Genomic DNA, 24,993 nt, shown 5'->3' with positions numbered 1-24,993 from the left:
AAGAAGAGGTTAGTTCGATTGTGATTGCTCTTTTTATTTGGTTAGATTCGAAGTTGGTTGGCTTGCGTCTAATTAAGTTGTTTCCTTGCACAGGTTGAAGTCACTGGTTTTATTAATGCTGGTGACTAAAATGAACCTGAGTTCATGTTAAAACAATGTCATAATTTTCATTACGGTGAGAACTGAGAACCTTTTTTTTATATTTTTTATTTTATCATCTTTACCGTTTTTGAATTTAAGAAATTGAATTACTTTTTTTGTGATCATTCCCTGAGAATTTGTTAATTGTTTTAATGTAATGAGGTAGGATTTTTTACTTTCTAAGCTCCATTTCTGATTTTCAATGATTGCTTGATTTCATACTGTCAAATAGTTTATGAATTTTCATATTAAGTGTGTCAATATGCTGTTGTAGTTTAATTAAATGTGATACAAGTTGATAGGTTGATACCTTGGAAACATAATTTTTTTTACACAATTTTTAATCCCGCAGCAACACGCGGGTAGAACTTTCTAGTAGCATCTATTTGTGCAAAAATTGGGTCCGGTCCTATTTGTGACATGTCACCAATATTAACGAATTTTCTAACAGACTTTGACGGTATATGGTAAAGTGAAAAACAAGTAGAGTTTTAGGAAGTTAAAGTGACACAATTTAAGTTACATGGTGCAAGACTCGTATTGAGTTTCATATGCGTAAATAAGCTATAAGACAATAACAAAATACACACACACATACACATATATAACAAAATAACTTACAAGACATTTAATGTCGGCAGTTGTGACAAAATTTCTGGAATTGATCCTCTTAAGTTGTTGTTTGATAAATCCCTGCAATGAGCCGCTCAACTCATTCGCCGTATTATTGCTGAGATATGTTTTCACACAAAATTACAGATATTTAGATACACTTACAATGTCTGTATCATTGTTAGATTTGATAGAGAAGGAGAAATCTACCCTTCTAATCCACTGGAAGACAAGTTCCTGATTGCAAAGTCCATAACATGAATAAAATTATAAGTACTGAAAATTAATCTGCAATTTGGTGTGAAGATATTTATACTTACAAGGATATAATTCTTGGGGGATCATTTCCATGATAGCTACAGTTTAGACCATCCCATGAGTAAACTTGAGGGTTGCAAGGATCTCCTTGCCAGTTCTTTTCAATATTATAGGTTGACTTGATGTTTGTGATTGCCTCAACTAATATTTTCACAAGCAAACGGAGCATCTTAATAAAACTCACATATTAGGTGAGGCACTAAACCAATAGCAAGGACTTTAAGCTTGTGTAAGGAATCAATATGACTCACCATCGTCTTGGTTGGTATCTGATATTAAGAATTCTTTCACTTCATAAATCTCGTAGGCATTGAGGATGGGTGGAAGGGTAGAGTTTCCAGTCTTAATAATTGAAAAATTATTTTCTACTCCTGGTCCACTCAGGGATTCAGCAGTACAGAATATTGCCGTTGTGGACAAATAATCAGGAGCAAGTGTCCCATAACACAGCTCTCCGTTAGTAGTTATGTTGAACTGTCTAGACTGATTGGGTTGAAGCTTTTCAATTTCTGCAAATTGCAAGTGAACATGATGTACTTCAGTCTCATCATAAGGCTCCCAGAAAATATTCAACGAATCATTTGAACTTTTCGGCGTTGCAGCTGTGCCCATCACGACGGATGGTGGTAGATACTCGAATTCTGAATTTGATGGTGGATGAGGTATTTAATTTTGTCCAAGAGCCCTGGTCGTCAAGGAAACTCCAGATTCGATCATGAATATCATCTGGATACCTATAGAAATAAGGGTATTGCATTAATACATGCAAACAATGTTGATGAATGTTATATTGCCTACCTCGAAAACTAGACAGAATATAAATTGCTACTTATAAATGATTCTATAACTATTTAACAGTCATTTTGTGAAAAAAAAAAAAAAAAGATCCCGCCAGACTGTATATGTGGTTAAATTGGGGACTACCGCCAGAGAAGTGATAAGGACCCTTTTACTGTTTTGTACGAGGCATCGGTTAAAGGGCTGAGATCTATAGAAGATATAAATGGAACCCCGGAGCCTGTCTTCACCAGACAAACATGTACATAGTTTGGCAGAGGGACATGTATGAGCTCGGTATATTTTGCTTCCGACGAATTCCCCAACCAGTTCAATGCATCCCACAAGTTAGGTCCAAGATGTATCTCAAATTGGGGTACTTCATTTTGTCCATCATAATTCCCATAAAAGAAACCTGCTCCGATCAAATACTTAGTTTTACTTGTAACATTTATTTTGTAGCACTTTCGGATTCCTTCAGGGAAGCTTCTAAGAGAGTTGTATGACGGGTAATACTTGTTTTCGTATTCAGGCAACACCAACTTCCGTTCACCAGTGGTTACGAAGTTTTCGTCTGAAATATAGGTAATGCCTGTCGGACTTTCATTATACCTGAAATATTCCCCTAGGCCACAATCTATGCTAATGAAGCCTGGCACAGATATATTACAAATATAAGAGAAGAGTTCTTAATTGTCATGAAATTGATAAAGATGGTTCATAAAATTGAAAATCGATCAAGATGATCCTTAAAAATAGATGTCACATATCAATGTGGTCACAAATTGGCCAACATTTAGACAAAAATTATTGCACTAAATGGTCACAAATTGGCCAAGCTAGCCTTCCTGGGCTCATAACATGCTAGTCTCTATTGGACTTGGACATAGGGTCAGGCTTGTGACACAAAAGCGGGCTAGCTCGGGCAATAAAGTGGAGAATGTCTAAATAATGGTATTTTCATTAAAATTTCGTGACAATTGGTTCCTTAACTTATCAAAATATGCAGCTATAGTCATTTTGTCAACTCCGTCAGAACTTCCGTCAAAATGAGTCATGGTGGAAGGACCATTGCTATATGGGTTAAAGTTGAGGGACCATTATTCCAATTAGGTTAAAGTTGAGGGACTATTTCTGCAATTGGGTTAAAGTTTAGGGATAATCACTACAATTTTCTCATTTGGTTTTCTATATTTGCACCTTTGATTTAGCCTCGCGTGTGTGATATGTGACTCATTTTGATAGAAATTTTGACAGAGTGAACGAAAATGACCATAGTTTCACGTTTTGATGAGTTAAGAGATCGATAATCATAAATTTTAATTAAGGGACCATTACTCTAATTAGATTAAAGTTGAATGACCATTACAACAATTTCCTCTTTTATCAAGATAGGTCTACTTGTACTATGTAGCTGAGGGACTTTCCAATTCCATAGAGATTGAATTCTTCTTAGACATAATCTCAATGGAACTTCCTATTCAGTTTCATTGCCGCTCTGCTTTGCTTGAGCTAGCTCTGTTGCCAAACACTCCTTTAGTCCCACCAATACTTCACTCATGGTAGGCCTTTGGGTGACCTCAACAGATACACATGCCATCGGTGATTGGTCAAGTGATGAAAGTGAATTTTTTTAACTGCACCCGGGAAATTTTGAAGAAAGTATTTGGCTCCAAGTGTTTGGATTTCTATTGCAAACTAATAAATGTAAGAAGCTTCATGGCCTCAGGGGCTCTCTAATGCCAAATTTCATATATCCGTCACAAAATTTGTTAAGTAAACCGTTAAGCAATGACGTGGCAAATATTAAATCTACATTTGTAAGGATGTGGCTGCCGAATTTGTGTCACGTGACAAAAAAAAAATTTCTATGCATTTAAAAAATGGTGCTACTAACCCCACCCCATTGTCCTATTTTTTCACTCTCCTTTTAATACAATAATAATAACATGTTTAATTTTCTATAAAAAGACTTTTCAACCCCTATCCCGTTTCTCTCTCCTCTCGCTTCTCTCTTCGGTTCATCTCTTCTCGCCTTCTACATCGACTGCTATGGATTCTCCACCGACCACCACCGTCTCTCTCTCGTCCCCTGTTTATCATTTTAGCACATAAGTTCTCTCTCTTCGTCCCTATTAAACGCCATGCACATGATGACACTTTTTAGGCGTCATAGAATTATTTTTATGGCATTTGACCAACGTCAGGAATCTCTCCCTCTTCGAACCTAGTGTTCCACCCATTTCACTCTTTTCGAATCTGGAATTTTTCTTCGAAGTTCATTCACACATGCCCTCATAAATTCTTGCTATCTTCTGCAAAGGAACTAAAATGTAGAGGAATTGAAAATTTGCACTCTCTCTAATTGAAATTCCTTTATTCTTTGATTCTTTGAATTTGAAATCTTGACCATGGTGGCCATTTTTCTCCAAAATCAATTCAAATAAGCTTGAATTTACCTGATTACGGTTTGATTACTCTGCATATTATTCTATGCATATGATATCGTCTAATATTGGATTACGATCATGGTGATTGCAAATTTTGGGTTTGCTTTATTAGATTAGGTTCCATCCAATTTTCAAGGCATCTCATTGTAGTGCATTCAGAATTTTTCCAAAATTTTGGGAATTTGGATATTAGAAATTTTTTACAGAAATTTTGTTTTATCAGGTTAAGTTCCATCGATCATCTATTTTCTCCTCTTGGTGGTGAAAACGGAACAATGGAACTGTGGTGAAGGTTATTTTAGGCATCATAGTGAGTGGACAAATAAGGATTTCAAAATTTTAAATTTTTATAATGAGTGAGATTATAACGTGGGTGGGAAAATCAGACAATAGGGTGGGTCTATCAACACCCTTAAAAAATAATAATTTAATCAGAATATTAAATACTAAAATAATTAATTAAAGAAAAGTTAAAAAAAAAAAAAAAACCTAAAATCCATCTCTTCCCCATCCCCAGCCGCATTCACCCCAAATTCCACCACCCAATTTCTTCTCCTTCCCTTCATCTAAAAGCCATAACCCAAGAAAAACTCACAACCTAATCCGCACCACCCAGATCGCGTCAACCTCCTTGCAGCCCTGCCTATTCTTCTTCTTTCTCCCTTCATCTCTCTTGCTCCCACATCTTCTTCTCCACCCGAGGGGCTTGCTCTCCAGTTCCTACTTCGGCGCTGTTTTGGGTCGGAGGAGAATCTGAGCACCGAGACAACGAGCGGAGAATCGGGATTGGAGGCTAAAAAGATCTCTGGCGAGTGTGTGGGATTGTGCCGAAGGACACGCACCTAGAGCGCCTTGGCCCAGACGGCGCATCAGGGAGAACGAGTCAGTCGCCTGGCGAAGGACCGAGTAGGAGAAGCGGTAGGGGGACTCTGATCGGAGCAATCTCTGCTGTTTAAGTAAAAAATCGAAGTAAAAAATAAAGGTTAGATTCGTAGGTTTTGAGGTATTGTCGTTCGTTTTTTTCCAATTTGGCTTGCGGATCTAAGATTTCTTGCATTTTCTTACCCATGAAGTTGCGAGAGAGATCCGTTGGAATAAGGGACAAAAATAGAAACATATAGAGAAGAATTTATGGGCCTTGAGGGGTTGGGAGAGTTGCTGGAAAACCAGACAGCAGCACGGGAGAATATGGTGATTTGGAGGGGAAATGTGGGTTTGTGGATTTTTTTCTTTTAGGTTTTTGTATTTATTTTATTTTATTTTGGCTTTATTAAATAATTAAAATTTTATGTGTAATTTATGTTTTTTTATCTACATTCCAAAATTGATTCCCACGTCAGTAAAAAAAATATGAGATTCGTAGTTGCCACATCATCATTTAACTGTCAACTTAAAGATTTTATTAATGAATGTTAAAATTAAAATAAAATGGTAAGTAAATGTATGAATGTATTAAAGATGTTATAAAAGGTTGCAATCGACCTTAAATCTGAGGGAGTAAAATGTAATTTATCTTTTTTTTACCACATAATATCTTCTGAATAACCTATCACCATTGAGACTATTTCGATTTATCTTATAATAAAAAACATGAGATGATGAAAAGTACATGAAGAATCTTACTTTGAGACAGTCTTGTTATCGTTTCTCCTTCTCATATGTTGAAGAAGTTTTATTACGTTCCTAGTATTAACTTTCATAAACTTCTATGTACTCCATGTTCGAATTTCAAATCATTGGTCAAGGATCTTAACAACCTTCGGGCTGTATATGGATCCGATATTTATAAGTAACTCTAGTAGCTAGCTACTTAATAATGATTGCCTAACTCGTGTGAACTTATTGACATTGTGTTAGGAAGGATAAGGCTTGTTGTCTCCCTAAGTTATTGAACCTTTAATTTTTGTTTCAATATATTCACAACATTACCTTTTCGTAATGGTAATGATAAAGTGGATTTGATATTGTTGTTAAATTAGAAAAGTAAACTTCCAGATAAACTCTCTATATACGGATATACCAGTCATTATCTACTTTGAAGTTGACTTCAACTTAATCCTTAATCGCTAGGACCTTCAATGGCAAACAACATAATAGTTGTTTAGATCATATCTTCATTATCTCCTTTCGCACGAAAAGATGCACTTGATGAGATTGTGAAATGGTTGCAATCCATACAAAAACTATTGTATCTATTACAAAGAAGAAAATAATGCATCCCAAACTTTCTCTTTATTTGGTTAGATATTTAGTACTACTACCTAACTGAGGGGTGTAGCATAGCAATGGAATTTCTTAGTTCAGTTTCTTCCCTCTGGTTTGTTCGAGCGAGTTCTGTTGCCAAGCACTCCTTTAGATCCACCACTACCTGACTCATGCTTAGCCTTTTGATGGCAGTTGGAGACACGCATGCATTCGCTATTTCCACAGCTTTCCAGACTGAGTTAGTGTTGAATTTTCCTTCTAACCTCGGATCAACAAGACTGTAAATGTCTCCTTTTTGAAGCATGAAACTGAACCATTCACTAATGTAACTCCGCTCATGCGTTCTAGAAAAAACAGGTCGACTTGTGATAATCTCCAACAGTACAATGCCGAAGCCATAAACATCACTTTCTTTATTCAATCTGTTTGATGCATAATACCTACAAGCCAAACCATATATCTCAAATCATATCATCCAATGTCATAAGTTTTCCAAAATGATTTATAGTTTCTTTCTTCATTCTTCTTGTTGATTATATAATTTAATTAGTCTGTCTGCATATATAATAAGGACACAAAGACGATGCCTCAAATAAATGAAAAGAACTCTTACTCAGGGTCAAGGTACCCGGGAGTGCCAGCGACAGTTGTTGTTATATGCGTTCCATCCTCTGTAGGGAAACTTCTGGATATGCCAAAATCAGAGAGTTTGGCTTCGAATTTTTCATTCAGCAAGATGTTCGTTGATTTCACATCCCTGTGGATTATAGGCGGACTGCAGCCATAGTGCAGATAGTCCAGTCCTGTTTTTAAAATCCAGACACAACTTCTCAAAAAGTAGATACCATTTCGTTATCAATAATGATTGGTATTTAAGCTCCTAAAACTCAAAAGTCTCAAAGAGTTGCTAACATACTCTCTAATAAAGTTCAGCCCTACGTACCACTGTATATGGGACGCACCTATATTAGGTGTATCGTTTTTGTGTGCCTAAATAATATGATTGGTTAGTTATACAGACCTTGTGCAGCTTCTATTGCTATTTGAAGTCTATCTCCCCAACTCAAGATATTTGATCTGCTACCTGCGTCCATAAGAAAATATAACTATCTTATTTTATAAAGTCAGGTGATCCAGGAAAATAGAATTATCAAACTAAGGACTACCAAAGAATTTTATAGTACTAGTTAATTAAGAAATCAATGGCAAATTTAGTACTGAGTAATTTCATTTGCAGCCAAACCTGAAAGATGTTCTCGTAGGTTTCCATTGGCCATGTACTCATAGATCAGCCCTATGTTGGTTTCATCGTTGCAATATCCAACAAGACTCGTCAAATTTCTATGATGAACTCTCATAAGAAGATCAACCTGTAATTTAGTAGGTCAGAAACGCTACATGTAATTTAATAAGATTAATATTGATCCGAAAAACAGTGGGATTAGTTTATTTAATATGAGAAACATGCCTCTGTGAGAAATTGTTGAAACCCTTGCACTGATGACGGTGAAAGCATCTTGACAGCTACCTGAGTGTCGTCTATGTGGCCGTGATAAACTGTTCCAAAGCCGCCTTTTCCAAGAACCCTCTCGAACCCCTTCGTAATCTGTACTATCTGAGAGTACGTAAACTGTCTCCCTTTTCGTTCAAATGACCCATGCTGAATGGCTACATTTGCATCTGTGCTATTTCCTACAATCATAACATTTTTCGTAAGTATCTTATACAATCAAAACCTTCTGTCTGTGATTATTTATTGCAGAAGAAGATGACATTAACAAATATGGAATCTTACCAAGTTGCCTTTTCCTTTTAGAAGCCGCCCGATACCAGATAGCTGCTGCACTAAGTAAGAGGACTGACAGTGCAACAACCGAAACAATTATCATCGGAACAAAAAAATTATACTTCCTGTTCTTCTTCTTGTTGCAAGAAACATTTCCGGATAGGTTTGGATTTTCGCAGAAACTGATATACGAAAAGTAATATTGTATTGTTTAATCAATTATGGTAAAAGATAATATAATTCCCAAATAAAAATTGTAACACATGTTCTTATATCTAAAAATCAAGTTTCTGTGGAATGGCTCATCATTTTAAATTTCTAGGAAGGAAGAAGTTTTTAAAAAAAAAATGAAAAACTGGTGGATTATATTTTAGTCGGTCTGAGCTTTTTTTTTTAATTTTTTTTCTTCTCCCTTGTATAAAACTTACAGCTGTCCGGGTATTTATTTTTTCCATTTTAATATATAGTTTTTTCTATTTTCTTCAACAAATATTTCTGCTATAGAAAAAGGGTGGCGCACCTCATTGATAGTAAACCATGCTTCCCTCTGTTAATGAGTACCACCGGAATTGAGCCTGTGAGGTTGTTATTCTCCAAATTTCTGCAAAGGTGGATTAAGCAGTACATGTATAGTTACCATGCTTTCTAAATGAGGACATATATATAACAAGATATAGGATTAATGAAAAAATTAACTGGGACTTAAATGTAACATTTTCAATAGGTTGGACTCAATGTTGGCATATGTACTTCTAATGGAAAAAATAATTGGGACTTAATGGATGTCACATTTTCAATAGGTTGGGTACTTGTTTGAAAAGTTAAAAATTGTTGATACGAATTTGAAATGACACTAAAAGGTTAGGAGGTTTTAGGTACTTAATCTTAAAATTTATTTAATCGTATGCTTCATAAAATTCATTATGAGTCTCACTTTGCTCCATATAACTTAAAATATGTTACTTAAAATCCCTTAAAATTAGGGACATGGCACAAATAAGACCCACTTTTTACTTAAATGCATGGCAGTGCCACATAAGTACCATGTGTCGATAAAAATGTTTTTGTTTTACAAAACAAATAACTTTAACATAGAAAATGAATTTTATATTTAAACAAATTTGTATTTAAAGTAGAAAAAAAATTGCTCGATGTCGCTGATCTCTCCGAGTACGACGCCCTTTCACAAAAGGTCATCATTATTTTGAAACACATCCGGGAATTTTACTGGGAAAATGGCCACATTTTCTATTATTGCATTGTTACTAGAACTAGTGAAACTATGGCGAGAGAGTGGAGGTTGGTGGGGTTGTCTGGGAAATTAAAGAAGAGAATAGAGAGAGAGGAAAAGAGGGAAGAGGGAAGAGGGAAGAGGGAAGAGGGGGGGGGGGGGGGGGGGCGGCAATGAGGGTTCTGACGGAGGGAGAGAGGGGTATAGGGGATTTATTCTTATTTTAAATGAATTAATCCAACTTGTTTTTTAAATCAATTATTATTTTTTTTTTCAAATAGCATCCATTTGTGCAAAAATTGGGTCCTATTTGTATCATGTCACCAATTTTAACGGATTTTTTTAACAGACTTTGACCGCATGTGGCAAAGTGAAAAACAAGTTGAGTTTTAGGAAGTTAAGTGACACAATTTAAGTTGCATGGTGCAAGGCTCATATTGAGTTTCAAATGCGTAAATAAGCCTATAAGACAATAACAAAATACACACATATATAACAAAATAACTTACAAGACATTTAACGTCGGCAGTTCTGACAAAATTTCTTGAATTGATCCTCTTAAGTTGTTGTTTGATAAATCCCTGCAATGGGCAGCTCAACTCATTTAACACAACTGGTTATGATGACTGAAATTCTTTCAGTATGATTCGTGTCATTTCTTTTCAGGTATAATTGATCATTTGCCGTAGTATTACTGAGATATGTTTTCACACAAAATTACAGATTATTTAGATACACTCACAATGTCTGTATCATTGTTAGATTTGACAGAGAAGGAGAAATCTCCCCTTCTAATCCACTGGAAGACAAGTTCCTGATTGCAAAGTCCATAACGTCAATAAAATTATTACTGAAAATTAATCAGCAATTTGGTGTGAAGATATTTATACTTACAAGGATATAATTCTTGGGGGATCATTTCCATGATAGCTACAGTTTAGACCCTCCCATGAGTAAACTTGAGGGTTACAAGGATCTCCTTGCCAGTTCTTTTCAATATTATAGGTTGACTTGATGTTTGTGATTGTTAAAGGAGCAGAAATCACTCAATCTGTACAAGGTGGATAGCAGGAATGTAGCATGTGGATGCACATTCCTGGACAGTTTGGACAGCAGCATGAGGATACTATAATCCTTGTCAGAAAGGGTTTGCACATGGTGGATGCACAACATGGACGTGTCAGTTACATCATGGGCAGCAAGGATGCCCATTCCCTTTTACATTTAATTATTGCATGCGTGATTGCATTGTATGTATATATATATGTTAGCTGTTTTAGTTTAAGTAAGATTGAATAATAAGAGCATTCTTTAAATTCCAACTTCATATGGTATCAGAGCACCTTCCTGGTGCCTGAAACACTTCCGCCCAATCTCGTTATTCATCATGAGTGACGAAGAAACTCCTAAACACAAACCACAACTCACAACAACAATGGACATCACTGATCCATTCTACATCCATCACTCGGATCACCCGAGTCTACACCTTGTTTCTAAACCACTAGATGGTGACAATTATTCCACATGGAGTCGTTCAATGACAATCAGCCTCAGCGCCAAGAACAAGCTCGGTTTTGTGGATGGTTCGATAGAAGCCCCGCCAAAAACCGACGCCAAATATTTCCTTTGGAAACGGTGCAATGATATGGTTCTCTCGTGGGTCGTTAGTTCTGTTGGTAATGATTTGATGAGCAGCGTCCTATACACGGATTCACCTTCTGAGATATGGGAGGATTTGAAGGAACGTTTCTCGCAAGGAAATGTTTCTCGCATTTTTCAAATTAAAAGAGAGATCATTGAATATCGACAGCGTCAACGGTCCATATCGGCATACTATACTAAACTCAAAGGACTTTGGGATGAACTAGCGTCCTACAATACAATTCCAGCCTGCACATGTGGAACGATGAAAGCGATCAATGAAAGAGAACAACAGGAACAAGTTATTCAATTCCTCATGGGACTGGATGACTCTTATTCGGCTGTTCGTGGACAAATCCTCTTAATGCAGCCACTACCAAACATTCGTAAGGTATATTCTTTGACTTTACAAGAAGAAAAACATAGAGAGGTGGCAGAAGGTGGTGAAAGTAACACTACACATGCCATGCACGTATCCAAGACCACCTGGAATAGGTCTCGCAAGCCGAACAATGGTGGCAAGACAAACACTGGTAAGGATTTTCATTGTACTTACTGTGATGGAAATACTCATACAGTTGATTACTGTTTCTATCTTCATGGCTTTCCTCCTGGCCACAAGTTTCACGGGAAGGACGTAAAGCCTCTAAACAAAACCAGGCGCGCAGCAGCCAATAATGCCCACAAAGAAGAAGCCAAGTCAAGCACTACCAAAGAACCTGTTGACTTGAAATTCACAGTGGACGAGATCAACCAAATCAAAGCTATTCTTCGTGGTGATAGTAAAAACCAGGTTTTTGCTAATACAGCAGGTATACCTAATGCACGATGCTATTCTTTTTCCACAAGCAATCCAGATTCTTGGATTATTGACAGTGGTGCTACAGATCACATCTCTTCTTCTTTCAATTTAAACGACAAAAGGAGCCCACATTCTTCCTCCGTCAATCTACCAAATGGGTCACAAGCACAAATTTCTTGTCTTGGTTCAATCAAAATCACTCCAAATTTAGACCTAAAAGATGTCCTTTGTGTCCCTGGTTTTCGAGTTAACCTGATGTCAGTTAGCAAAGCTACTCGGGAATTAAATTGTTTGATCATTTTCTTCCCCACTTTTTGTCTCTTACAGGATTTGGCAACGAAGAAGATGATTGGATTGGGGAAGGAGCGTGATGGCCTGTATTACCTAGTCTCAGTCCAAGAAGACTTCGCCCTTCGACAGAATAAGCTTGGGGTTGTTGCTGCTTCTGCATCCGCACCATCCAACGTCTGGCACCAACGCCTTGGACATCTTTCCACTGGTCCAGCCCGTGTTTTATCTAGTTCAATCCCTGATATTTCTTTTAATTTTGATTCTCATTGTGATGTCTGTCCAGTAGCCAAACAAACAAGGTTACCTTTTCCCTTAAGTTCTACTTCTAGTCTACAACCTTTCGAGTTAATACATTGTGATATTTGGGGTCCGCATCGTTTGCCCTCTTCATCAGGTGCTAGATACTTCTTAACTATTGTTGACGATTACTCCCGATTTACTTGGCTTTTTCTCATGAATTTAAAATCTGAAACACAAGAGAAAATCAAACTGTTTTTTGCTTATGTCAACACTCAATTTCAGCGTCAAGTTAAACAAGTACGCACTGATAATGGCGCAGAATTCCTATCCCTGCGTTCATTCTTTGCCAACTCAGGAACTGTTTTCCAACATACTTGTCCACACACACCGCAACAAAATGGGGTGGTGGAGCGTAAACATCGGCACCTCCTTAATGTAGGTCGTGCACTTCGTTTTCAAGCAAATCTTTCCCTCAAATTTTGGGGAGAAAGTCTTCTCACTGCCACTTATCTCATCAATCGCACACCCACCATCGTTTTATCAAAAAAAACACCCTATGAAATGCTCAACAAACGACCATCCACTTATATGCACTTACGGGTTTTTGGGTGTCTTTGCTATGCTACACACACCTCCCCTAAGCACAAGTTTGATGTCAGGGCTCACAAATGTCTCTTTGTTGGTTATCCTTCTGGACAAAAGGGGTATCGTCTCTACAATCTTCACACTCATCAATTTTTTACTAGTCGTGATGTGGTTTTTCATGAACACATCTTTCCTTTTGCTCATCATCCTCCCGACACCCAACCTGATGAAGTTGTGCCCGTCGTCCCTCTTCCTCTCACCGACACCATCTCAGATTCTTCCATTTTTTCACAAGAATCCTCCTCTTCCACCATCTCTAGTCCAACCGCTTTTCCTCCTTCACCTGTGTCGCCACAATCACCTGTGTCGCCCCCATCCCCTCTTCCTTCTCCACGTCCAGTCAACTCTATCTCACCACCACCTGCCCTTGGTCGCGGCCTCCGCCCCAAGCAACCTTCTGTCTTATTGAAGGATTATGACTGTTCACAGGTCACCACGTCGCCTTCCAAGTCCACGTCATCTTCGCGGTCAGGTACTCACTATCCACTCTCTCATTATCTCTCTTCTTCTCATTTATCACCATCTCACCAAGTGTTTATCAATACCATCACTCGTAGCGTCGAACCTACTTCTTTTGCCCAGGCCCACCTTGATCCTCATTGGCAAGCTGCCATGCAGTCTGAACTTGCTGCACTTGAACAAAACCATACCTGGACACTCACTTCCCTGCCTCCTGGAAAACGTGCTATCGGCAGCAAGTGGGTTTACAAGATCAAACATCGCTCTGATGGCTCCATAGAGCGCTATAAAGCGCGTTTGGTTGCCAAAGGTTACTCGCAAATTGAAGGCCTCGACTATTCTGACACATTTGCACCGGTGGCCAAACTTACCACTGTTCGTTGTTTATTAGCCGTGGCAGCTCAACGCCACTGGCCCCTCCACCAGCTCGATGTCCAGAATGCTTTTCTCCATGGTGATTTGGACGAAGAAGTTTTCATGTCTCCACCACCTGGACTTCGTCGACAGGGGGAGAACTTGGTTTGTCGACTCCATAAATCCCTCTATGGCTTGAAGCAGGCTTCCCGCCAATGGTTTTCAAAATTTTCTCAAGCCATTCAACTCGTGGGGTTCAAACAATCAACTGCAGACTACTCATTGTTCACCTGCACTACTGCGCATTCCATTACAGTGGTTCTCATCTATGTTGATGACATGATCATTACAGGGAACAATCATGAGGCTATTCAACGTTTAAAACAATCCCTTCATCATCAGTTTCGCATTAAGGACCTCGGACCTCTCAAATATTTTCTTGGGATCGAAGTGGCTCGTTCACAACAAGGCATTTCTATCTCACAAAGGAAATATATTTTGGACATACTGGATGATGCTGGACTATTAGGGGCATGTCCGGTGGATTTTCCCATGGAACAAGATTTGAAGTTGAGGCCAACGGATGGTGAGTTATTGAAGGATCCAACCAGATATAGAAGGATCGTGGGACGACTCATTTACCTCACCATAACAAGGCCAGATATCACATTTTCAGTCAACAACCTTAGCCAGTTCATGAACCAACCACGCAAGCCTCATCTTGAAGCTGCTATACGAGTCTTGAAATACCTCAAAGGGACTCCAGGACAAGGTCTATTCTTTCCATCTACAGATGCATTACAATTGAGTGGTTACTGTGATGCTTCATGGGCATCATGTCTAACGACTAGAAGGTCCGTGACAGGTTATTGTGTGTTTTTGGGAAAATCACTCATCTCCTGGAAGACTAAAAAACAACATACGGTTTCACGATCGTCTGCAGAGGCAGAATATAGATCAATGGCTGCAATCACTTGTGAACTTACATGGCTTCGTTATCTGTTACAAGATTTACAGGTCTCTCATGCAGCTCCAGCTCATGTTTACTGTGACAATAAGGCAGCTTTACACATTGCAGCTAATCCAGTATTCCACGAGCGAACTAAACATATCGAATTAGATTGTCACTTGGTCCGAGAAAAGTTACATTCAGGAATGATTGCAACAAGGTTCACACCTTCAAAGCATCAGTTGGCCGACATATTTACAAAAGCGTTAGGAAAGGCAACGTTTCATTCTCTTCTCAGCAAGTTGGGCATCCAAAACATTCATGCTCCAACTTGAGGGGGAGTGTTAAAGGAGCAGAAATCACTCAATCTGTACAAGGTGGATAGCAGGAATGTAGCATGTGGATGCACATTCCTGGACAGTTTGGACAGCAGCATGAGGATACTATAATCCTTGTCAGAAAGGGTTTGCACATGGTGGATGCACAACATGGACGTGTCAGTTACATCATGGGCAGCAAGGATGCCCATTCCCTTTTACATTTAATTATTGCATGCGTGATTGCATTGTATGTATATATATATGTTAGCTGTTTTAGTTTAAGTAAGATTGAATAATAAGAGCATTCTTTAAATTCCAACTTCATAGTGATTGCCTCAACTAATATTTTCACAAGCAAACAGAGGATCTTAATAAAACTCACATATTAGGTGAGGCGCTAAACCAATAGCAAGGAATTTAAGCTTGTGTAAGGAATCAATATGGCTCACCATCGTCTTGGTTGGTATCTGATATTAAGTATTCTTTCACTTTATAAATCTCGTAGGCATTGAGGATGGGTGGAAGGGTAGAGTTTCCAGTCTTAATAATTGACAAATTATTTTGTACTCCTGATCCACTCAAGGATTCAGCGGTACAGAATATTGTCGTTGTGGACAAATAATCAGGAGCAAGTGTCCCATTACACAGCTCTCCGTTTGTAGTAATGTTGAACTGTCTAGACTGGTTGGGTTGGAGCTTTTCAACTTCTGCAAAGTGCAAGTAAACATGATATACTTCAGTGTCAGGCTGCCAGAAAATATTCAACGGATCATTTGAACTATTAGGCGTTGCAGCTGTGCCCATCACGACGGATGGTGGTTGATACTCGAATTCTGAATTGATGGTGGATGAGGTATTTAATTTTGTCCAAGAGCCGGGTTTGTCAAAGTAATGCCAGAATCGATCATGAATATCATATGGATACCTATACAAATAAAGGTATTGCATCAATGCATGCATACAATGTTGATGAATGTTATATTTCCTACCTAGAAAACTACACAGAATATAAATTGCTACTTATAAATGATTCTACAACTATTTAACACCAAGTCATTTCGTGAAAAAAAAAAAAGGATCCTGCCAGACTCTATATGTGGTTAAATTGAGGACAATAATAACATGTAAATCACTTACCTATATCCCCAAAGGTCAGCTGTTAGACCAGTGTCATGCCGCCAGAGAAGTGATAAGGACCCTTTTACTGTTTTGTACGAGGCATCGGTTAAGGGCCTGAGATCTATAACTGATATAAATGGAACCCCGGAGCCTGTCTTCACCAGACAAACATGTACATAGTTTCGCAGTGGGACATGTATGAGCTCGAGCTCGATATTATAATCTGTTTCCGACTTCACTGTATCCCACAAGTTAGGTCCAAGATGTATCTCAAATTCGGGTACTTCATGTTGTTCATCATAATTCCCATAAAAGAAACCTGCTCTGATCAAATACTTGGTTTTACTTGTAACATTTATTTTGTAGCAGTTTCGGATTCCTTCAGGGAAGCTTCTAAGAGAGTCGTATGACTGGGAATACTTGTTTCTGTATTCAGGCAACACAAGCTTCCGTTCACCAGTGGCTACGAAGTTTTCATCTGAAATATAGGTAATGCCTGACGGATTGTCATTATACATGGAATCTTCCCGGAGGCCACAATCTATGCTAATGAAGCCTGGCACAGATATTACAAATATAAGAAAATAGTTCTTAATTGTTTATTAATTTTTCGGATTTTTATCACAAATGATTATGAAATTGGTCAAGATGATTCATGAAATTTAAAATCAATCAATGTAATCCTTGAAAATAGGTGTTACAGTTCAGTCTAGTCATTCTGTCATAATTTCGTAAAAAATTCTGTTATATGCTGATGTGGTACATAACTGGATCCCACAAGTCAATTAAATATTGCTATGTGAATTGAAAATATTTAAATAATAAAAAACAATTTTTATTTGTATAGTTAAAAACTTATATATAAAAAAAAACAGTACTGTTCATCTTCTACTTCCCCACCATTAATATGTTTTTTCAACATTTTTTGGGATTTTTGTGGGGAATTTCTAAATTTTGTGGGGTTAATCAAGGGGTAGGTCTCATGGATCTGTCATACGCTTTTCATGGCCAATGAGAGCGCATGGGACCTGGATTTTGTTTCAAGGCCACCTCTTCTTCCAGATTTGACGCCAATAAACAAACTAAAACCAATAACTCAAAAAGATTCAATCTTGGGAAAAAATGGTCGACGAAGCCAACAGAGCTGCGTTCTTGGAGATTCAAGGCCGCATGATTGAGCTCACTGCGAAATTGAAGCATGTACAGACGCACATGCAGAACAAGGAAGGAGAAAAGAAGCGTGCTTTTCTAATCATGAAGGAGCTGCGAGCTTCATCTTGGGATTGGCAAATACCTATTGGTTATGGGTAACCGCAGTTATCCGTCCTTTTAAATTTTACGGTTACGATTATGAATAACCGTTTAGATAAAGAAACGGTTATGAGTATAACCGTTTACCTATAAAATTTAAATGTGTAGTTATAGGTATTAACCGGGGTTATAAACGGATAACCGTTTACCTGTTTATTTTATATATGTAAAATTAACACAAACTATGTTCCCTATCAAACAAAACTTAAATCAATGCTATTGACTATAATGCATGGTTTATGTAGTTAATATAATATAGACTCAGCATAGTTTGATGAATTTGTAGCCGTTGAATCAAATTTCAATAGTTTGGATCTCTGGATCCTTAGGACTTGGTGGGGGAGATCGGACTGGGATCTCTGTCCCAATTTGAGAATATATCATCTCACTGCATGTGTCTGGATATATGCTAGTGCAGCGCAATTGAAAATTTTTAATTTGGAGAAAAGATGAACCTGCTCTTGCTTTTCATCTTCTCTCTCATCAACTCCTTCGGATTATCATGTAAGCAACAAGCTATCTCTCCCTCTCTCTCTCTCTCTCTCTCTCTCTAAGATATTTGTTTAATTCAGTTGTTCAAATTTTGGTGACAATTAATTTATGATGCAGATGGGTATGATCCATTAGATCCATATGCCAACATAACAGTCAGATGAGATTTTATGCAGCAAAGTGGAACAAATATAAACATATTATATTTAGTGTTGAAAAAAATATGTAGACTCCTCGATTGTCAAATGACAAATTTTTCTTTTTTAATTTTCAAGTTATTAAAAAAACATGTAGATGGATGAAAAATAGGTAAATGGTAAAAAATAAAGGATAAATGGGTTAAAAAAGGGTAAATGGGTATGTGATTATAGGTATAGTTAACCGTTTATAAACGGTTATGGGTATGAGTATAACCATTTAGACAAATACCCAACGGGTAAACGATTATGCGGATATGAGCATAAACGGTTATGAATAAATAATCGCAGTTACCCGCCCGCCATAACTGTTGTCCATCCCTAATTCAAATACTTACAAATCTATTGGGAGAACGTTTGTGTTAGAGTAGATCAATGGTGGGGAAGAGGGACGGGGTTAGAGACCATTTTGATATAATGGATCAATTTCAAGGATCATTTGTGATAAAAAACCTTAACTTTATTATAATACTGTATTTAGAATTCATACCTGATTGATCTTGGGCATGAACTAGGAGCAAAAGATTGAGAGCAAAACCACCAATCTGCGCTGCAAAGAGGAAGAGTAGCTTCATTGTCTGTGACATCTTTGGGACACAAGACACCGAATATTGGTTCCATAGCATCTCATTTTATATAAGAGCAAGGCAGCACAACACACGGATTGGTTCCATAGCATCTCATGTTATTAATGATCTGAATGTGACATGTATACAGTCGCCTTAGAAATGATGTGTGGTTGATTAGAAAATGTGATAGGCTCTGTATCCAGTCAAAACTGTTCTGAAAAGTCATAAGAATAGTTCTGAGAAGTCGTCTGGCATATGCTGTTCCAAAGTATATCATCACTTTTCTTATTATATGTTCATATACATCATCATTTGTTACGTGTCTTTTCATTTAATCTTGATTGATTTTTTTTTAAAAAAACATTTAATTTGAAAGCTAATCAGAATTAGATGAAAGAACACGTAACAAATGATAAGGTATATGATGAGCAATGAGCATACACTATATAGTTTATGGTGGTAAAGAAAAATGCTCCGAATTTTTCTAGAACCAACAACAACAACAACAAAGCCTTTTTCCATTAAGTGGGATCGGCTATATGAATACTAGAACTCCATTGCGCTCGATTCTGTGTCATGTCTTCCATTATATCCAAGTACTCTATGTCTTTTCTTAGAGTCTCTTTCAAAGTTATCCTTGGTTTTCCTCCACCCCTTCAGCCCTGGACCTCTGTCCCGTAATCACATTTTTCTAGAACCAATCACGGGAATTTCCTTTTAGAGTCTAACTCTATAACAGGAAGATAAATAAATTAAGGCTTATTTATGCTATAAGACATTTGAAAATCAAGGTCCTGTGTGAATGAGGAGGCAATAATGGAGGAAGAGTTAATGGATGTCTCCATCTTCATTTCATGATTCTAGGGATGTCCAACGTTGGAAATTTCCTGTAAATGATGCGGCTTATTGTGGAGCTAAAAATAATCGAGAAAAATATGGAGGCGATATGTGGACTTTTGGGTAACAAGACAAAATTACCCTTGAGGCACACCGAGACTCCCACGCGCATGCAACGGACTAACGGCTCAATCGAGGTCAAAAGTGATCATAATGATATTCTTTTAAACCCTCTCATCACTCCTCATCAAATTCTTACCCACAAGGTAACTCCTAATTATTCTTTTCAAATTGGGATTAATTACCAAAATTAATTGATTAATTTCCTAATTGATTGCAAGATATGATTTAACATAATATCTAGAGCCAAGAAACAACCATAAGTGGCCGGTCCCCATTTCACCAAATAGGGACGGCCACATCCCTATAAACACTTTCTTCCTTAAATTCTAACTTTGGCATCGGAGGTTATTTGGCCAAAGCCCCCCCCCCCCAAATTCATCGTGGGCATGTGAAGCTCTTGGCTTAGACCTTAGGTATTAATTGTTTTGCAGGTGCATTTTCGTCCAAGAAGAAGAAGGCAGAAATTTGCATCCACAAATTGGTGCTTTCATTGAGAGTCTTGATTTAAACGCTTGAAAAAAGACTTTCGCATTCAAGGTTTTTTTGTTTTCTTGTTCATTTGTAGATTTTTTGTACGTTCTTATTCTTGGAATTTTTATTTATAAAAATTCTTTGATAAAACATAAAAGAAAAGTACAATGACTAGAAACTCAAACACCACGATGAACGGAAATTCAAACTTTCAAGAATTAGGACCATGACGATCCACGAGGCTCAACGCGACGACAAGTGGAGTGGCACCACCCTCATGAGGCATCACCGTAGGAGCCATTGTAGTAACCACCATTGTGGCAACCCTCGACGCGGCCCACACCCATAGTGAAGGAGTCACTTTGCAGCCACAAGCCCAGGCCCATAACACATTGCAGCGGCGAGCCTAGGCCTACGCCACAAAGGAACCCAGCTCGGCCTAATGCCATCATAAGCCTAATCCATTTCAAGGCCAAGCCCATGACCAAAGGGCCCAAGCCATGCCACATCAAGCTCCAAAGGCCCAAGCCTAGGATGAGCTAACCCGAGCCATGACAAGGTGCGAGCCCAACGTGCATCTGAGCCGAGCCCATGAACAATTCCCATGCATACCACATATGGAGCAGCCCACTTTTGTGGTCCAGCCAACTCCTGTGGTGTCCTAAGCAGCCCAAACAGGTCCAAGATCTGTTCAACCGTCCCGACTTTAAATTTCTGGGCTGACGATTGAACTAAGGGCATATTCACCCTATTTCTCCACAAATTTGACATTTCCAAACTCAAATCTCGCGCTTAGAGTCTACCACACTTCCACTACTCAAGGAGAAGCATTTTGTCCAAGCTCTTCCAACCTGAACGGAGAACAACCCTTGTCTCGACAAGTCATAAAGTTGACTAGCACCCTTGCATAACAGACGACCTTGGTGAATCAACTCTTGCAATGTACCGAAATGTAATATACCCGAACGAGGTATCTCAAAGTAGGACAAGGGTAGACGAAGAACCTCTCCAGTAGCATCCTGGAAAATAGCCACTCGACCAACCACGAACCGAGCATTCCGGCAATGTACACTCTCGACTGGGCCCCCGAGATAACGTATATTCCCTTCCGTCTTAGCGCGCAGAAGAGCGTGCATTCTCGATTAGGCCCACGAACGAGCATACACTCACGGTTGGGACCACACTCCGATGATCAACATGGGTAACCTTCCAGGCGAAGTGTTTATTCACGGCTAGGGCCTTAAGGAGCATCATTTACCTCGCATTGGAGTAGGCAGCACGACAAATGGAGAGAAACAGTCGATTAATCCGGCTTTTGTTCAACTGGTAACCTACAATGAATTCCCTCACCTGCTAGGAATGAACCATATGCACCGCCGTCACAACATCGATGAGCCAAGAATGTAGAAAAGCAACCCAGACCAACAAGTCAAGACTGGGGGCAGTCAAGAGCTCCGCTACATCAACAAAGGTAAATCCAGGAAGAAGTGGAGAGGCTCTTGACCAAGCAATTGCTTGACTTTCAACGCAATGAAGTCACTGAAAAGGCGTTATGATGGAACATGACCAACATGAGCAAATCACCCTTCACAGACGAGATCGAGTAGGTAGAGCCTCCACGCAAGTTTAGCATGCTACATTTCACATCTTTCAAATAAGATGATGATCGGGAGAGACACTTGAAGAACTATTGAAGCATGATGGTTCTTTATTGGAACAACGATGCCTTCATGTGCAAGATATTCGCCATCACTTTGTAAGGTGAGGTGCACGATTGGTTTCACACCCTACCACTACGATCCATCTGGAGTTTTGATGATTTTTCCTTGGTTTTCACCAAAGAATACTCATCTTACCACTCGATTAAGAAGAAGTCCAATCACTTATTCAATATCGACTATGTGAATAGGTTCAAAGCAGAGAAGGCAAAGATAGTCGGATGCGACGACTCGATAGCAATTGCAGCATTCCAAAAAGGACTCCCAGCAGACCACTCACAGTTTGGAGAGTTGATCATGAAAGAAGATCTGACTCTGGCAGACTTTTTCGCTTTGGGAAAGAAGCATGCTCTCTGGGACGAGGCTCGGCGAACAAGCAAGGCGCCTGAGCAGAAGAGGTGTCTGAGCAGCCTTATGAAAAGTCGGTAGTGGCTTAAAAGAAGGAGGACGAGAATCAATACAACAAAAGCAGGCATGAGGCCAAAAGTTGGGAATGACCCACGACTAAAGAAGGCTTGGCATCCAACAACTATTCTAAGTTCTCAATCTTGATTCACCAAATCCTTTGCGATATCAAAAGCGAACCATGGTTCAAGCTGCCGAAACAATCAAAGAGAGATACTTCCAAGTTGGACCACACCAAGTATTGCACATTCCACTGAGGTCCCGATCACACAACTGTGCTCACTTGGAAGAACTACCTAGAAAAGCTCATGAAAGAAGGCAAAGTCAACAGATACAAGCTGGTTGCGTAGCTTAAAAGGAGCACATATGTCGATGAAGAACCACCTAATAAGACAATTCAGATTAAAAGCATCTTCGCAGAATCTGAGCATTTGGATGGCCACCAATAATTCAAAGAAGAGGAAGATCTAATAAGCTTTACTAGTCTCGCAAGTCTAAACAGTCGACACCCAACCTGAACCCATCACTGGCTTCACTAAGCAGGATACTAAAGGCGTCGATTTCCGACATGATGACGCAATGATGGTATCAATCTAACTAGCCCATTCCATAGTCGACAAAATGATGGTTGACAATGGAAGTCCAGTCAACCTACTTCAACTCTTAGTAATTCAGAAGATGGGTTGGGAAAACATAATCATATGTCGAGTAGAGGTACTCACTCGATTCAACGGACACACCTCGACTGCCATCAATCACATCACATTTGACATGAAAACACCGCTAATTGTCTCAAAGCAGACGTTCACAATACTAAGCGACTCGTCTCCCTACAGTGGGATTCTAGGGAGACCTTGGCTAATAAAGCTGGACGCTATCACTTTTGTCAAGTATCAAAAAATCAAATTTCGCATGCTGGGAGCAGGAGTCGGAGAAATCAAGTCTGACCAAGGCGTATCTCGATGATGCACTGTGCAAGTACTAAAGGAAGAAAAAAAAGACATTTACCCTCGTGGAGACTACCGTGGTCCAAGGAGGCGACGAAGCTACCAAATAGTAATTACAACAAGCGGATCAAGAAGATGGAGTCCAAACCAACATGCCAGCAGACGACGCCAAGCACATAATTCTTGATCACCAGCAGCTGAAGAAGGCGGCTAGAATTGGCTCACGTCTGAGCCTAGCAAAAAATGAGGAACTCAATGCTTTCTTTATGGAAAATCGTGACATCTTTGCGTGGTCACATTTTGACATGCTAGGCATCGATACCCATGTCATCGATACCAACACGTCGACCCCGCTACCAAACCGATGATCCAAAAAAGAAGGGATTTGGTACCCGAACGAGTAACGATCATCGAAGCAGAAATTGACAAGCTACTAGAGGCTGGATTCATAGAAGAGGTAGCACACTCAGCATGGCTTGCCAACGTCGTGCTAGTAAAGAAGAAAGAGAATGGCGAATTGAGGGTTTGCTTAGACTACACCGACCTCAACAAAGCATGCCCAAATGACCTTTATCCATTTCCCCAAATCGATCCATTAGTAGATTCAACTTCTGGGAACCAGCTGCTCATGCATACTTTGGCTACAACCAAATAGCCTTGTACAAGCTCGACAAGGAGAAAACTGCGTTCATGATCGAGCGAGGCACCTACTACTACAAGGTGATGCCTTTTGGCCTCAAGAACGTGTGAGGCACTTACCAAAGGTTGGTAAACATGATGCTCAAGAAGCAAATTGGAGTAACCACAACGGTCTACGTCCACAACATCATGGTAAAAGGCAAGCAGTGATTAGACCACATCGGCAACTTGGTGGAAACTTTCGACATCTTTAGAAAGTACAAGATGAAGCTCAATCCCACCAAATTCACATTTGGAGTATCTTCAGGCAGATTCTTAAGGTACCTAGTAACCCAACGAGGAATCGAAGCACATCCCAAGTACTTGAGGTATGAAAGTGAAATTTTTTGAAGATGTTGTATGAGGTTGTAATAGACCTCAAACCTAAGGTGGTAAAGTGTAATTTACCCAAAATAATATTGTATTGTTGAATCAATTTGGTCCCTATCGCAACAATCTGTTAAATTGTCTGTTAATGTGTTGATGTGGCTCCATTGCTCCAATAATATGGTGACACATGGATTATACAGTACAATTTTTTAAAAGTTTCTTAAAATTTTAAAACCATTAAAAAAAAAGAGATATTGTCACTGAGCAACAGGGCCGATCTTGAGAATTTATGGGTCCTGTGCAAAATTTAGATAGGGACCCTTCATTTTCTAACAATGTATTTTTTTTATTATTTCTTAATGTCAACATCGAAATTTCGGTGAAATAAATGTTGATCAATAATTAAAATTTCAACGTTCATCTGTCACATAAATTTTACACGTAGCATGTGACTCAACGAAAAATCGAAAATCATCAGAAAAGTCATCAAATAGGACACGTGTCAACACCTGGCAGAAATGATTTATTTCATCTGATTATTTAAATCCAAAAATCAAGTTTTGGAATTCTAT

At 38.8% G+C, this 24,993-nt stretch overlaps 2 protein-coding genes, 2 long non-coding RNA genes and 1 pseudogene across 4 annotated transcripts; 2 read left to right on the top strand and 3 right to left on the bottom strand.

The window, feature by feature from the left end:
* Positions 1-1,701, bottom strand: part of LOC126634577 (LRR receptor-like serine/threonine-protein kinase IOS1) — a 30,877-nt pseudogene extending 29,176 nt beyond the window's left edge.
* Positions 1,702-4,680: 2,979 nt separating this feature from the next.
* Positions 4,681-5,505, bottom strand: LOC126634582 (uncharacterized). The gene is made up of 2 exons (XR_007627390.1): positions 5,364-5,505; positions 4,681-5,246 (listed from the first exon to the last, which is right to left on the bottom strand). It is a non-coding gene; the product is annotated as an uncharacterized LOC126634582 (long non-coding RNA).
* Positions 5,136-5,667, top strand: LOC126634581 (uncharacterized). The gene is made up of 2 exons (XR_007627389.1): positions 5,136-5,280; positions 5,372-5,667. It is a non-coding gene; the product is annotated as an uncharacterized LOC126634581 (long non-coding RNA).
* A 756-nt stretch (positions 5,668-6,423) lies between these two features.
* On the bottom strand, positions 6,424-19,003 carry LOC126634580 (LRR receptor-like serine/threonine-protein kinase IOS1). Its single transcript, XM_050305109.1, has 13 exons — positions 18,834-19,003; positions 16,362-16,899; positions 15,667-16,149; positions 10,415-10,546; positions 10,263-10,334; positions 10,030-10,101; positions 8,810-8,890; positions 8,299-8,471; positions 7,972-8,195; positions 7,747-7,873; positions 7,525-7,587; positions 7,117-7,306; positions 6,424-6,943 (listed from the first exon to the last, which is right to left on the bottom strand). Exons 1-13 carry the CDS (start codon positions 18,967-18,969, stop codon positions 6,556-6,558), a joined length of 2,679 nt encoding a protein of 892 aa, XP_050161066.1. The 5' UTR covers positions 18,970-19,003; the 3' UTR covers positions 6,424-6,555.
* On the top strand, positions 11,603-12,492 carry LOC126634579 (uncharacterized). The gene is made up of 2 exons (XM_050305108.1): positions 11,603-11,976; positions 12,294-12,492. Exons 1-2 carry the CDS (start codon positions 11,631-11,633, stop codon positions 12,335-12,337), a joined length of 390 nt encoding a protein of 129 aa, XP_050161065.1. The 5' UTR covers positions 11,603-11,630; the 3' UTR covers positions 12,338-12,492.
* Positions 19,004-24,993: the final 5,990 nt, after the last annotated feature.

This window comes from Malus sylvestris, chromosome 9 (genome assembly GCF_916048215.2).
Source record: "Malus sylvestris chromosome 9, drMalSylv7.2, whole genome shotgun sequence".
In the NCBI taxonomy this organism is placed as follows: domain Eukaryota; kingdom Viridiplantae; phylum Streptophyta; class Magnoliopsida; order Rosales; family Rosaceae; genus Malus; species Malus sylvestris.
Note: the sequence above shows the minus strand (reverse complement) of the source record. Positions and strands in the feature narration are given on the sequence as shown.

Excerpts from the sequence above, each read along its gene's own strand:
- LOC126634579 (XM_050305108.1), top strand. The coding sequence starts at position 11,631 with ATGCACGTATCCAAGACCACCTGGAATAGGTCTCGCAAGCCGAACAAT. Across the intron at positions 11,977-12,293 it reads GGTTTTTGCTAATACAGCAG|GATTTGGCAACGAAGAAGAT; the intron begins GTATACCTAATG and ends TGTCTCTTACAG.
- LOC126634580 (XM_050305109.1), bottom strand. The coding sequence starts at position 18,969 with ATGCTATGGAACCAATATTCGGTGTCTTGTGTCCCAAAGATGTCACAG. Across the intron at positions 10,547-15,666 it reads AACCAAGACGATGGTGAGCC|AATCACAAACATCAAGTCAA; the intron begins ATATTGATTCCT and ends TGCTCCTTTAAC. Across the intron at positions 8,472-8,809 it reads CATGGTTTACTATCAATGAG|TTTCTGCGAAAATCCAAACC; the intron begins GTGCGCCACCCT and ends TTCGTATATCAG.